The sequence below is a fragment of the Vulpes vulpes genome, unplaced genomic scaffold (genome assembly GCF_048418805.1).
Source record: "Vulpes vulpes isolate BD-2025 unplaced genomic scaffold, VulVul3 u000000670, whole genome shotgun sequence".
In the NCBI taxonomy this organism is placed as follows: domain Eukaryota; kingdom Metazoa; phylum Chordata; class Mammalia; order Carnivora; family Canidae; genus Vulpes; species Vulpes vulpes.
This window is the reverse complement of record NW_027325783.1, coordinates 104,351-118,752: the sequence shown is the minus strand read 5'-3', so window position 1 is coordinate 118,752 and position 14,402 is coordinate 104,351. Positions and strand designations below refer to the sequence as shown.

Sequence of the window (14,402 nt, the reverse complement as noted above, 5' to 3'; positions counted from 1 at the left end):
ATGAAATTTCCATTAAAATTCCAAAATCATGTTTGGGGCTGCTTTACCAAATAATTGTAAAATGAATCTGGAAGATTTATCAGTGAGAATCTTAAAAGCTACATATAAATACAGAAAAAATGAACAGGAAGAGGGTATCGACCGTACCAGACATTAAGCAAATAAAAACACTGAAACCTGCGTGTAATTACTAAAAGAAATGACATAAAACTGCACTAAGTACAGCAGAACCAGCCCCCCTCTGAAGGGTGCGTTTGTTTACCTCTACAATAAGGTGATGCAGGATGTGACGAGATAGCAGCTCAGATAAATGGGAAGTGAGTGGATCATTCAGGATCTGCTGCTGGAAAATGCTCAACTATTTTTAGGAGGGAGCCCATGTAAGTCTTGTCTCACGCCATCTCAGTGTTGGCTGGACTCGGGAGAAAAAATAATCACTAAAGAATCGGATCAAATTGTACCAAGGGAAGAATAATTCAGGGAGATTTTAATGTGTCCTATAAACAGGAAGGTATTGTCTGAGCCAAATAAGCAACAGCAGAAATGTGACGTTCAACTTCACTAGACACGTTTTTAACTTGCACACGAAAGAAAATAAGAACACGGTAGAGATGACGTAAATGACAAGGACACAATGCCCTGGGTCACAAAGGACACGGGAACTGAGGAAAACTAAGGTCCCAATACACACACTGGCTAAGGACAGGAATTCATGTCAAAAAAAATCACATATAAATGGAAATAACCAGGTCAAACGTAGCCAGCCTCACCAGAAATGGCACAAGAAGAGGGTAGCACTTCAGAGCCCGGGAGTGAGAGAAGGTCAATCACGGGCCAGGACCTAAATCTACCACTTCCTAGTTATGTGGCCTTGGATAAGTCATTTTGTTTCTCAAGAAATAAGTCTCCTTTAAAAAAAAATTATTTATCCATGAGAGAGGCAGAGACCCAGGCAGAGGGAGAAGCAGGCTCCATGCAGGGAGCCCCATGCGGGACTTGATCCTGGGACCCAGGGTCATGGCCTGGGCCCAAGGCAGACACTCCACCCCTGAGCCCCCAGGCGTCCCAGTTTCCCACTTTAAAGTGGGATAATAATATTGTTCTCCTTCACGGTGGCTGTAAAGATCACATGAGACACTTTATAAAAAGGTCTCGCGTGATGAACGGCGTGTAGGAGATGCTCAGTGTTACAGCTGTGATCACTGACGATGTTGGGGTGGTGGTGTTACAACCATCTTCACCTTTCCCAATAACAAGATTTCTTAAAGAAAAAAAAATAGTATCGCTCAGGGCTGGTGAGGTTGGAGATGTGACCTATGTACCTCCAGGGAGGCTGGAAATGCGTTCAGCCCTTCTGGAAAGCAATTTGGCAATATGTATTAGAAGCATCTTAAACGTTCATGCCCTTTATCCAGTTTACTACTCCTAGAAGTCACTCCTAAGAAAACGATGAGAAATACAGACAAGGAATATTGGAAAATGAGGTCGTAAGGAAAATATCACAGTGAAATAACAGCAAAGGGGGGAATGCGCAATAATGTAAAAGCCTAAGTTGAAGGAGTAACCAAATGATAATGATCCAAATGCCTAAATACTAGGTAGCAATTAAAAAGTGATAGAAAAAAATTTTACAGGCATGGAAATGTGATTTTTTTTCATCCATTGCAGTAAACCAGAACAGAGCTTAGCATGGTGCCTGGCACACAGTACCTGGCACACTGCTCAATCAAATTTTAAACTGAATTGAAAAAAAAGAAAAATAAATAAAAATAAATTTAAAAATTTTAAAAAAATAAATAAACTGAATTGAACGATGGAATTCTAAGTGGGAAAAAGAAAATCAGAACACTCATTTTCACACACACACACACACACAGACACACACACACACTTGAACATAGTTTATTCTCAACTTCTGTAAAAGAGTCACAGGAAATCCTAGAAGGAAATATCATTAAATGTCAATACTACTGTCCTCGGGTGATTTTTTTTTCCTGACTCTTTAGACTTGTCTCTACTGCCAAATTTTTTTCAGGGAAATGTATTACATTTATAACCAAGGGGAAAAAATGAGTAGGAAAGAAAAGGAAAGAAAGAATCCCAGAAATCAACTAGAAGCCAACTGGCTCAATTACTTCTCATTACACAATTCTAAGTATGTACCATTCTTCACTCCCACCCGAATATAAAATGAGAAATGGAAATATGAATAGCATGAATAAATTGGGAGGCAGCCTTAAAACAGAGCTCAGGAAAGAAAACATTATAGTAAATTTCTTTTTTTTTTTTAAAGATTTTATTTATTTATTCATAGAGACACAGAGAGAGAGAGACAGAGACCCAGGCAGAGGGAGAAGCAGGCTCCATGCAGGGAGCCCGACGTGGGACTCGATCCCGGGTCTCCAGGATCAGGCCCTGGGCTGAAGGTGGCGCTAAACTGCTGAGCCACCTGGGCTGCCCCATAGTAAATTTCAAAAATAAAGTCAAAAATCATGTGTCTAATATTAAGAGAAGTACACAGGGGCTTTTCTCCCCATATAATTCACGTACATGAAGAACATGTGACGGCATCTTAACCTTCTCAATACACATCACTTGTTTTCTCTATAATGGGATCATATTTTTCTCTAGGGCACATAATATCACACAGTGGTTACTACCCATGTTTTGAAATCTGAAAGAATTTTATTTAAAATTCTAACTCTACACAACATCTCATGGGTATATTTCAGAATATCCATGATATTCTCAAAGCAGAGGACCAAACCGTTTCTACCCGGAGTACGAAGCGAGCTAGATGCGCGACACTGGGCCACTGGCTGAGCTCATTCACTGAAAGGCCGGTTTCCGGGCCGGGGGGTGGGGGAGTTCAGGTTCCTACTGGGGTGAAACTACAGATCACTCTAGGTTACGTATGGTTAGCGTGAGCAGTGGAAGGCTGACTGGTGCCTACTGAGTCCTGCAGGCCACAGGCCGGGCTCAGACACTACACAGAGAGCTGGTAATGAGGCGCGGGGACAACTCGTGTCTTCACCTAAGAAGCCCACGGCAGTCACGGGCTGCTGAGCACGCCCTGGGCACCCAGCACGTTCAAGGACCATGGCTACACACCTCTGCTCATTCAGAACATACAGGACAGATATGTACGTTGACATTCATTCCCTAACGATTCAAAGTTGCCATATTTCCTGGAAATCAAGCAAGAGCTTGATTCACCCAATGCCAAGACTTCAGGCTTTTTAGGAGAAGTGTCTAGTGTTTGAACTGCAACAATTAGGCCTTAAATTGCCCTTCATACATACAACACCTATTTTTGTAAGTAACTACTTCACAAAGGTATGTCCTCTGACAATTTCTAGGGTTTGCTCTCAAAAACTCGAGGCAGGAGCAGAGCGAGTGGGATTGTGGATGACCCAAGAACAGACATGGCGACAATTATCAAAGCTGGCTGGACGTACGTGGGAGCTTGTTGTGCTATCCTATGTCTTATTATGTTTTTTCAAAAGATTTTATTGATGGGTATTATATGATATGCTGGCAAATCGAACTCCAATAAAAAAATTTTTTAAAAAAGATTTTATGTATTTATTCATGAGAGACAGAGAGGCAGAGACACAGGCAGAGGGAGAAGCAGGCTCCCTGCAGGGACCGGATGAGGGACTCGATCCCAGGACCCCAGGGTCACACCCTGAGCCGAAAGCAGATGCTCAACCACTGAGCCACCCAGGTGCTCTATGTTTTATCAAATTTTAATTTTATGTAGTAAAAAGCTTTGGTTAAAGAAGCGTATTTCTTAATTGTGTCAATTTATGATGATTACATTTCCCCTTGGCCTCCTTTCCCCCCGCAGCCACGTGCAGGGAATAGGGCTGAAATGCCTACCCCATGGGTCCTGAGGAAGTTCCGACCGACCCGCTGGCTAAGCCATGCAGAAGTCCCATTCCGCTGTACCCCGATGGAATAAACTGATTGACTCCGCCAAGACCCATAATTCCATCATTCAGCCAAAGACAGAGATACACACATCGAGATGAACCAAGAAAAAACTGGTGCGGATGAACTTCAACTATCCTAGTGGCGGGAGAGCGTGGTGCCGACTGATCCACGCTGCTCACTGTGGCGGCCAGGCCAGCACCGCCCCGGAGGATGCCAAGGGATCTGCTGAAGCATCCGGGAGACAAGCTGCACGTTTTCTTTCTGGGTTTGTTTTTGGTTGTGCATTGTCCCAACGGCAACGAGATAGAGAAGATTTAACGACCGTAGCATTCTACTCCCTAGAAAAAAAAAGTGTTTTTGCTCAGCCTCTATAGTGAGAGGATTAGGATTAAAGTGCAAACAGTTAATGTGATGTCTATTTTGGAACGGCCATATGGCTTCTTTCCCGTCTTGTTCCCTTCATTTTCCCTTTCCTTTTCTCTTACTCGGTCATAAGCAGAATTCTGGCATATTTAATTCAATTAATTCCTAACAATCCCTCACGGAAGCAGACCCCACATAAAACCAGGGTGCCTGCTAAATATTAGACTCAAATCTTTAAAATCTTGTAGACGGTAGATCTTCTCAATATACTGCTAAAGGCTCCGCTGCCTGTTGATTTCAATTTCATTAACACACTCACACCATAAATATATCCTTTTCTAAAAAAAAAAAAAAAAAAGCTTTAATAATGAATCTATTGCGATTAAAATGACGCAAGGCTACTCAGCATTGCCTGCTGCCACCTAGTGCCCAACGTCTCTTTAAAACAACTGCACAATGGACGTCTTCAGGAAAGTGGAAAGGCTCGGGGTGAAAGCAAATTTATCCAGAAAGATTTGAAACATATTTATTCATAATTATTTCGATGTAAAAATAAAGGAATCACACACACCATAAAATCAGCGCTGTCTCATACATTCAGGTAAGAAAGATCTGATTAGATTGTAAGTGTTAAAAGCTACAGGTTTTGTTAATGACAACATGAACCGTTTGGGGTTTTTTTAAGGTATTTTTTGCCCTGCGCATAAAGTATGCAACATACCCCATTATGAATGCGACGTATGCTGGCATTCTAAGTGGAACGTGCACTTATCCGACAAGTGTGACACGGGAAGACGTTTAAAGAGGCGTCACGGGATGTTAAATAATCAGCAATGATACTTGCAAGCTTTCTTAAGGACGGAGCTGTAATCTTACCTCGTCTACAGGTTATAATTTCAATTTCAGATGCCACTGGTTTTTACTTCTACTTTATTTTCCCAGAGATGAATAATTTTTGTGTGCGTGTGTTTCAGTTGTGCTAATCGCTAGAAGTCATCTCTGGCTAGAAAAATAAAGCCCCATGAAAACGAAATGAGAACCATCTGGAAAACTAGATTAAAGAAAGGATTATAGAGGACCCTGCTATGGTTAGGTATATATTATTTGCTTCATCATATTCTGTGATGGAATCCCCACCTTGCTCTACTTCACACGCATAACTATCCATTTTGAGAACTAAAGTGAAAAGTGAAAGACTCATATTTCTGTCAATTAAGTTTTTCATAGAGAAAAATAATAAGAGGATTTCTTTAAGCCATTTTACTTGACTTGAACTTTTTATAAATCACACTCCCTTTTGTGAAACATAAAAATCTCAGGTTCTTCTTCCAAACTACTTAAAATTTTAAAATAAAAGATATATTTAAAACAATATTACTTAAAATTTTAAAATAAAAGATATATTTAAAACAATATTTGGAAATTTTTAAGAATCTTATTTTTAGTTTGGTTTTGGAAGATACTTTTCAGTGTTGTTGTTATTCCAATAATTCAAAATCCGTGTGAGTATTAAGGCTGCCCACATACCCTATGAATTTTTCCATCCCTGGAACGTGGACAATAGACCATATAATTCAGTGATTTCAACTTTAGGCCTGTTGCATTGTTTCATTTTAATAATCAGAGGGTAAAATAGGTAAAAATTGATAGATGACAGACTAATAGATGAAAAGAAACAAAGAAGGAAGAAAGAAGGGAGAAAATGAGGAAAAGAGAGGAGAAGAAAGATTTTTTCCTTTAAGGGAAGCACGACCTCCATCTCCTTGAAATCACTAATTTAGATAATTCCCAAAGGAATCTTTGATCAAAGCCACATGATCTAGAAAACTTCTCAAGATTTCCTTTAATCAGCTTAATCAAATGACTACTACCAAATCCATTTCACTTAATTCTATTAAGGCTACAGTGAGGCTATTAGGGCTATTTTGAGGCCTTCACCACGCGGTCAAGGTACCCAGCTGATATGGCTGCCCAAGGCAGAAGAAAAGAGTAACTCAAAATATTGCAACTTAAGAAATTTAGTCCGGAAATTATGACTTAAGAACACATATTGAAATCCAACTCTTCTCACTACGTTGGGATTACGTCTATCATATCATCTCGATGATCAGGAAAACTAGTCAATTGAATAAAAAGTCTAAAGTTATAACTCCTGTATATTCTACTGGAATTATGGTATATTCTCTATAAAGATAATTCCAGGAAATAGTGGTTATGACTTTGCTTGATATAAGAAAAAGCACTGCAATGACAGATATATGTGTGTATATATACGTATATACACACATATATCCTAGTTATATTTATTCTATTAACTATAAAACTCCATAAGCATTTTTTAAAATGCTCCTATTAATCTACAAGGTAGCAAAAATATATAAAGTGAATGAACTAACAAGTCTTGATTCAAATGACAATCGTGCCGGAGACTGAAGATTCCGTAGAAGGTTCTCACATACCTTACTGTGTTTTCTGGATACATACTGCATTTAAAGTTCCGGAAAACAAAGGCTGCGTGCATTTGCACACACACACCAAAAAAAAAAATGCAATCGTAGCATCATCATTTGGATTTACTGAAAAATAAATGTTTAAGCTGAAATTATTCACCTAATAACCTCATTTCCTAAGCCTGGATATGGAAGTACATATATTTAGGAGTGTGTCCTAAGGAGATCTGTAACCAAGAATTTCTAACTCAACATAAAAAAAAAAAAAAAAAAAAAAAGGCAACAAAATGGCCTATGAAGCAAATTCCCTTGGGCTTTAGAAAGATAAGACACACCGAAGAGCACAGAATACAGAAGAGACAGTCACAGCTTTGAACTAAACATTAACATTTAACTTGAGATTACTTAAAACAGCACATTTCTATTAGAATCCCCATGGTTATGAAAGACAGGAACTTATTCCACAAAGATTACAAAAATTATGATACTTGTATGTCTAATATTAGTACTGGCTGGTATTGCACACCGTGAAATCAGAGAATGTAATAGATACTCAGTAAGCATTTTGCTCACTAATTATGATTTCATAATTTTTTTTTAACTTTGTATTCTCGGATGTCAGATACTTACCTGGAAACTGACATCCACTTGGTTGCTAAGAGATAGGAGATTAGTTTGCAGTTTTTTTTTTCCTGTGTCTTTAGGAGAATCGCTCTCTTGGGTTTTGCCTCAAAGTAGTAAAAGTCAACTCTGCTACCCATGTGGGGACTTATATTACTTGTACTAGAAGAAACTCCCAAGTGTCCAAGAAGAAACGTATTACTCTCAAATTGCACAATCTAAAACTAATATCTGGGTTTTTCCCCAAACTTAAGGAGCTTCCATTTCATGCAACTAAAATACAACAGCGTTGTTTGACAATCAAACCTAACGATGAGTCTGAGGCTTTGCACAAAAATCCTATGATAAACGAAGTCAGTCAGTCAGTTGGCACTCCCCAAGTAAGGCTCAGATTCAACATTTTAAAAGTCTTTCCTGCCTGTAACTTTGACCATGTGCTTCTTTAGAAAACTAGGGGGACGAGGCTAAATTCGGTCTGTCTGGCTTTCCTCATGCCTTATCGGAGGCTCAAAGGCCAGACACGGGTGTCAATACGTGCATTCCAGCCGCCCCTTAGTTCATCACAGACACAGCGACCTGCCGAATCAAAGAGAGAGAATACTGTCCCCTAAAGAGAATACTGTCCCCGAAACAAGAGCCATGCTCCAAGCAGCACAGGCGCTTCTTAACCGCGCTGAGCACTTAGACTCGCTTCACATGCAAATGTCATGACCTTTCAAGGACGATCCTCTAAATCAACATTTTAGAGAAATGTGCCCGAGAAGCCTCCCACCGCAGCAGCATTTTACATTAGCATCATGTGAAGGGGTTTAATTCTGGAAGGCCACGCCGTTGTCACGAGGCCATTGGTCATTTACTCTGACTGTGGATGTCTCAGCGAGCATGTGGCCAAGGAGCCCAGGACAAAATCCCGGCCAAGGGGTGATGCCCTGGCCCTCACCTTCGTGTGCAGCCCTGCCTGGGTGCCCCGCCTGGGTGCCCCGCCTGGGTGCCCTGCACCTGACTGGCTTCAGCATCAGTCAGGTCGCTGCCACTTGTGGTCCAGGCCCCACGCGGAACCCCGTGTGGCAGGTGAGGTCTGGGGCAGGTAGCTGTGCCCCATGAGGGGGAGGATGCGTCCATCCTCTGGCTCCGGGGCTGCCACCGACTTTAGAGGCCACAGCTCGGGAGCAAGTTCTGGCGGTGAGACCGAGCCGGAGCCGGAGCCGAGGCGCGGGCGCGGCACCTGGAGCTGCGAGGGCCTCGGGCCGCGGGACCCGGGGGCACCTGGCCGCGGGGAAGGGGAGGGGCCGGGGGCCGCGGGGCCGCGCTCACGAAGCGGGAGGAACAGAAGAGCAGCCCCGGTGGGTTCTCCCGCAAGTTCTGTGCCGCGGCAGCAGCCACCTGGTCCATGGGCACATCCTCCTGTCCCCGCACGGACCGGGACCGCGACCGGGGGCAGAGACCCCCTCCCGGGGGAGGGGGAGGGGGGATGGGGAGGGAGAGGAGAGGGAGGGGAAAGGGAGGGATAGGGATGGGGGGGATAGGGATGGGGAAGAGAGGGGGAGGGGAGGGAGGGATGGGGATGGGGAAGGGAGGGAGAGGGGAGGGAGGGAGGGGATGGGGAGGGGGTGGGGATGGAGGGGGAGGAGGATGGGGAGGGGAGGGGAGAGGAGAGGAGGGGGGACAGGAGCGCGCGGTGCGGCCGGGCACCCGGGCTCCTCGGCCCCGCAAGTCCCGGGGTGGGGGTGGGGGTGGGGGTGGGGGCAGCCCCGGTCCCGGCCGGTCCTGCCAGCGGGGCTGCTGCGCGCCGGGTCCCCCACGTCCCGGGCCGGGGCTGCCGCGGGGCGGCGGGGTCAGGCGGGCGGGGGGGGCCGTGCACCTGCGCCCGCACCTCCGCCTCCCTCGCCTCGGGCCTCCCGGGGGCGGCGGGCCCGGGCCTCTCGGGGAGGGGAGAGGCGGGGGGAGCCCTGCAGGCTCCCGGAGGCCGCGCTCGGGGCGGGGGGGGGCCGCGGAACTTGGTGCGCACGGACGCCCCCGCCCCCCTCCCCTCCCCTCCCCTCCCCTCCCGTCCTCGCCCTCCCCTCCCCGCCCCTCCCCTCCCGGCCTCGGCCGCGCGGGGCTTACCTGTCGGGGGCGGCGGCCGGGCGGGCACTTCGGCCCCACTTTGCTGCGTCCCCGGCGCGCGGAGCGGCTGCGACCTGCTATTTATAGGGCCGAGCCCGGCAGCCGCGCGGGGGCCCAGGCGGGGGCGGGGGGGGCGGGCCGAGGCTCCCGAGGCTCCCGAGGCTCCCGCCGCTCCCGCCGCTCCCGCGTCCCCCCGCGTCCCCCCGCCCCCCGCGCGCGCCCGGGAGAAGTTGTCTCCGGCTGCTCCCACGCCCCCGCGGCGTCGCCCCCTCCCTCCTCCTCCCTCCCCCCCCTCCCTCCTCCCCCCTCCCCTCCCCCCGGCGCCCTCCTCCCAATGTCACCAGCGGCCCGAAGGCGGCGGCCCCGTCCCCAGTGGCGCAGCTCCCCCGCACAGCCGCCCGCCGGCTCGGGACCCCGCGCCCCCGCCCCCCCCCGCCCCCGCCCGGGCCGCACCTCGGCAGCGGGGACACGCCCTCGGCCGCCCGACTGCGCCGCGGGACCTGCGCTCCGCGCGTCCAAGTGTCAGGGACCGGGGCTCCGAGACCCAGGTCCCCGCTCCCAGCCGGCGGGCCGCGGTGCACGGCAGCCCCTGGCGGCGGGATGCGGGGAGGGGGATGCGGGGGGATGCGGGGAGGGGGATGCGGGGAGGGGGATGCGGGGAGGGGGATGCGGGGAGGGGGATGCGGGGAGGGGGGATGAGGGGATACAGGGATGCGGGGAGGGGGGATGCGGGGAGGGGGATGCGGGGAGGGGGATACGGGGAGGGGGGATGCGGGGAGGGGTGATACGGGGAGGGGGATGCGGTGAGGATGCGGGAGGGGGGATGCGGTGAGGATGCGGGAGGGGGGATGCGGGGGGATGCGGGGAGGGGGGATGAGGGGATACAGGGATGCGGGGCGCGGGGATGCGTGGCGCAAGGCTCGGGGACGCAGGGCGCGGGGACGCGAAGTGTGGGGCGCGGGGATGCGGGGATGCAGGACGTGGGGATGCGGAGTGTGGGACTCGGAGATGTGGGGATGCGGGGCCGCTGCCCTCCGGCCGCGCCTCGCAGGTGCCACCTGGCGGCGTCCCCGGGGCCTCCAGCCGCCCGCTCGGAGGTGACGCGAGGCTGGCGGGTCCCCGGGGCGCCCCTGCCGGGCCCTGCCCAAGGGCGCCTTGAACCCGCGCCAGCGCAGCCTGCGGAGGGAGCGGACGCCCGGGCCACGCCTGCCGGGCGGGAAGGCCCAGGTGGGACACGTCGGCCCGGACAGCCGAGTGCCGCGAGGTCACGCGCCCCGCCCGCGAGCGCACCCCCGGGTCGTGCTCGGGTCACCCCCCCCCCCCTGCAGCGCTTGCACCGCCTCCCGCGCTGCCCTTTCCAGGAACGTGTATAGACTGAACACGAGGCCAGGAAGTGCGCTCGGCCGCCCCGCCCTCCCCGGCCAGGCCCCCTGCCCGTCTGCCCCTCCCCTGCCCCCTGCCACCCCCCCCCCCCCCCCCGGCAGTCCCCCTGCCTCTTCCCCCCTGCCCCCGTCGCCCCCCTGCCCCCTAACCCCCCCCCCGCAGCACCCTGCCCCCTAACCTCCCTGCCCCTTCTCCCCCTCCCCCTGCCCCCTAAACCCCCGCCCCGCAGCACCCTGCCCCCTAACCTCCCTGCCCCGTCTCCCCCTCCCCTAGCCCCCTCCCCCCTGCCCCCCCACAGCCCTCCTGCCCCGTCTCCCCCTCCCCCTGCCCCTGGCCCCCCGCAGCCCCCAGCCCCCCCTGCCCCCCCCAGTCCCTATCTCCCAGCGCCCGGGCAGGCCCCGCGGGGTGTGGACCGTGCATCTGCGAGCAGCCTGTCCTGCCTGGGAAAACACCTTGTCCCGGGGGGGCTTGAAACGGGGGCGCGTCCCGCCAGGCCCTGGGGAGACGACGGGACTCCGGGACCCCCGCGGAGCAGCGGGCGCGCCCCCCCCCACCCCCCCCACCCCCCGCGTCCAGGAAGACTGAGGGAGTCTCAGGGCAGCAGGGGGGAAGGTTCCAGCCCCACTGAGCCCAGGCGACCCCGCGTCCTGCCGCCAGAGCTGCAAACACTTTAACATACTTGTCCTGTGACCTGGGGTGGAGCTGCGCGTGCGTGTGGGTGCCTGTGGGTGCGTGTGGGGGTGCGCGTGTGTGTGCGTCCGCATGTGTGTGCACGTGTGCATGCGTGTGCGTGTGTGGGGCGTGCGTGTGCACGTGTGGGGTGTGGACGTGTGGGTGTGCATGTGCACATGTGTGTGCACGTGTGTGAGCGTGTGGGCATGTGGGCATGTGAGTGTGTGGGGGTGTGCGTGTGTAAGCACGTGTGCATGCGTGTGGGGGGGGGCGTGCGTGTGCACGTGTGGGGTGTGGACGTGTGGGTGTGCATGTGCACATGTGTGTGCACGTGTGTGAGCGTGTGGGCATGTGGGCATGTGAGTGTGTGGGGGTGTGCGTGTGTAAGCACGTGTGCATGCGTGTGTGGGGGGGCGTGCGTGTGCACGTGTGGGGTGTCAACGTGTGGGTGTGCATGTGCACGTGTGTGTGCACGTGTGTGAGCGTGTGGGCATGTGAGTGTGTGGGGGTGTGCGTGTGTAGGCACGTGTGCATGCGTGTGCGTGTGTGGGGGTGTGCGTGTGTAAGCACGTGTGCATGCGTGTGCGTGTGTGGGGGCGTGTGTGTGCACGTGTGGGGTGTGGGCGTGCGTGTGCACGTGTATGTGCACGTGTGTGAGCGTGTGGGCATGTGTGGATGTGAGTGTGGGGGGGTGTGCGTGTGTAAGCACGTGTGCATGCGTGTGCGTGTGTGGGGCGTGCGTGTGCACGTGTGGGGTGTGCATGTGTACGTGTGTGTGCACGTGTGTGGGCATGTGTGCGTGGGGGTGTGCGTGTGTAAGCACGTGTGCATGCGTGTGCGTGCACGCGGTGGTGCGTGCAAAGTACTACCCGGTCCCTTTCAGACGCGGCCGCAGCGCTTGTTCCTGGGCGTGAACCGCGAGGGCAGGAGCCCGGCAGATCCTCGGATGAGCGCCTGGCGCAGGGGCCGCCTGGAGGCTGTGACGAGCCTGGCACCTGGCACCTGGCATCTGGCCGGGGCCGAGGGTCTGGGGACACGGGGGACAGGACGGGAGGGGGAGGCAGGGAGCGAGTCAGGGCCCTGGCACGGCGCCACCGGGTCCTCCAGGCCCAGAGGTGCAGGTGCTTCTGCGCCTCGACCGACTCCTTTTGAACGAGCATCCGCTTGTGCAAACCTTGAACGTTCAGCCACTTGTGCCCCAACCTAGTTCCGCTTACCTGTGAAGGACTAAGCCCTCCTCATCTCCTTTTGAGGTATCCTTGTGCGGCCAGAGGTCACAAGCACGACTCCCGGGGGTCCCCCTGCTGCTAAAGCAGCACAATCAGGCAGGGTGGGCAGGGCCGGCGTCACACCCGCTCCGTGGCGAGGCGGTTCCTTCCTCCTCCTGATGATTCCGGGGGGCTCGGTGCAAGGAGGACCCTACACTCGTGTGGCGCTACAGACCTCTCAGAATGGAGCACCAAGTAGCGCAGGGGAGCCTTGTCCCACCGCAGGGGTTGACACCAGCTGCCACTTGTAGATGGGGTCAGGGTTTTCACTTCTGAGAACTTAACGTTGGAAGATCAAGCTTTGATGATCTTACGTTGAGGTCGGGTTTTTTTTTTTTTTTTAAGATTTTATTTGTTTATTCATGAGAGAGAGAGAGAGAGGCAGAGACACAGGCAGAGGGAGAAGCGGGCTCCCTGCAGGGACCTGATGTAGGACTCGATCCCCGGACCCCACGGTCACGCCCTGGGCCGAAGGTGGGCGCTGCACCGCTGGGCCACCCAGGCTGCCCTGAGGTCGTTTCTACGTGGATGCTCGTGGGTATTTAAATTAATGGGAAATGTTACTAGAACTAGAGATTCGACCCCTGGAGTCCACGGGGGAGCCACTGCGACGGTACTGGCTGCCCAGGGAACCACAAGCAGAAACGCAGCCGGCATCGGGTCACCTGGAACCAGGCCCACCCTCCTTGTGTGCTGTGCCCTGGGTCGCACGGTCACCACAGCTCCCGGGCTTCACAGTCTGTGGGCCAGTTGCAGGGTCCCAGGCGCCGACGGGCCACGACGGTCATGGCCTGCGGCCCAGGGCACCGCTCAGCCACACGACAGCTGCCACGGTTGTCAGGGGTAGCAGCGACATGCTGACACGGGAGAGAGCCCGTGGAAGCTCCCAGAATGTGGGTGAAGCCAGGCCCCCGCCGACCACCTGAGCGCCGGGTCCTTGGTGCCCCGTGCGCTCGGGCCCACAAGGCAGGCGACCCAAGGGGCGAGGCCATCAGGTCAAAGGCCGCGGGCTTCGGGCACGAGTGACCGGGACAGCCCTTCCACCCGAGCTGCTCTCCTGCGACCTGTCCCGGGAGGGGTTACACGGGCCGTGCCCTCGGGGCGCAAGTGCATGAGCGTGACGCACGAATCGAGGGCCTCGCAGTTTACTGTAGCAGCTTTCATCGGGGCAAATTCAATCAGAGCAGTGTCTAACGAAGGAATGAGTGCGACGCCGTCACACTTCCGGAACATGAGCGTCCTGCTCCCTTTTACATAATAGCTGCATCTGTAAACGGACTAGAAATCATATATTTGCAAGTGAATCATATTTCAAGCATAATCGGCTGGTGAACCCTAACGTTTCTGTGGTCGTGAACCCCTCTGAAGTTTTAAGAGAGCTGCACACTCTCCCTACAAAAAAAGTACAGGCAGATGCACACGTGTGCGGTGGACAGTATGTGACACCCTAACGTTAGTCGCCTCTGAGATACGGTTGCACTTTCCACCGTTTCTGTGACTCTGCCTGGAAACTGGGGCCCCCTGTGACGTGTGGTCAGAGGGCCCCCATCACCGGCTCCAGGCCACCAGGCCCCGCGGCGCACTCACTCCACCGCAGCGCGGG

The 14,402-nt window shown here is 52.7% G+C and overlaps 1 protein-coding gene across 1 annotated transcript in view; it reads right to left on the bottom strand.

The window, feature by feature from the left end:
- Nucleotides 1–12,691, bottom strand: part of LOC140597336 (uncharacterized) — a 123,834-nt gene extending 111,143 nt beyond the window's left edge. The window contains exons 1-2 of the mRNA XM_072745555.1: nucleotides 12,355–12,691; nucleotides 9,930–10,829 (exon numbers count right to left, since the gene is read on the bottom strand). Of these exons, the coding sequence (XP_072601656.1) occupies nucleotides 9,930–10,829; nucleotides 12,355–12,691 (1,237 nt within the window). The remainder of the gene's footprint in view (nucleotides 1–9,929; nucleotides 10,830–12,354) is intronic.
- Nucleotides 12,692–14,402: the final 1,711 nt, after the last annotated feature.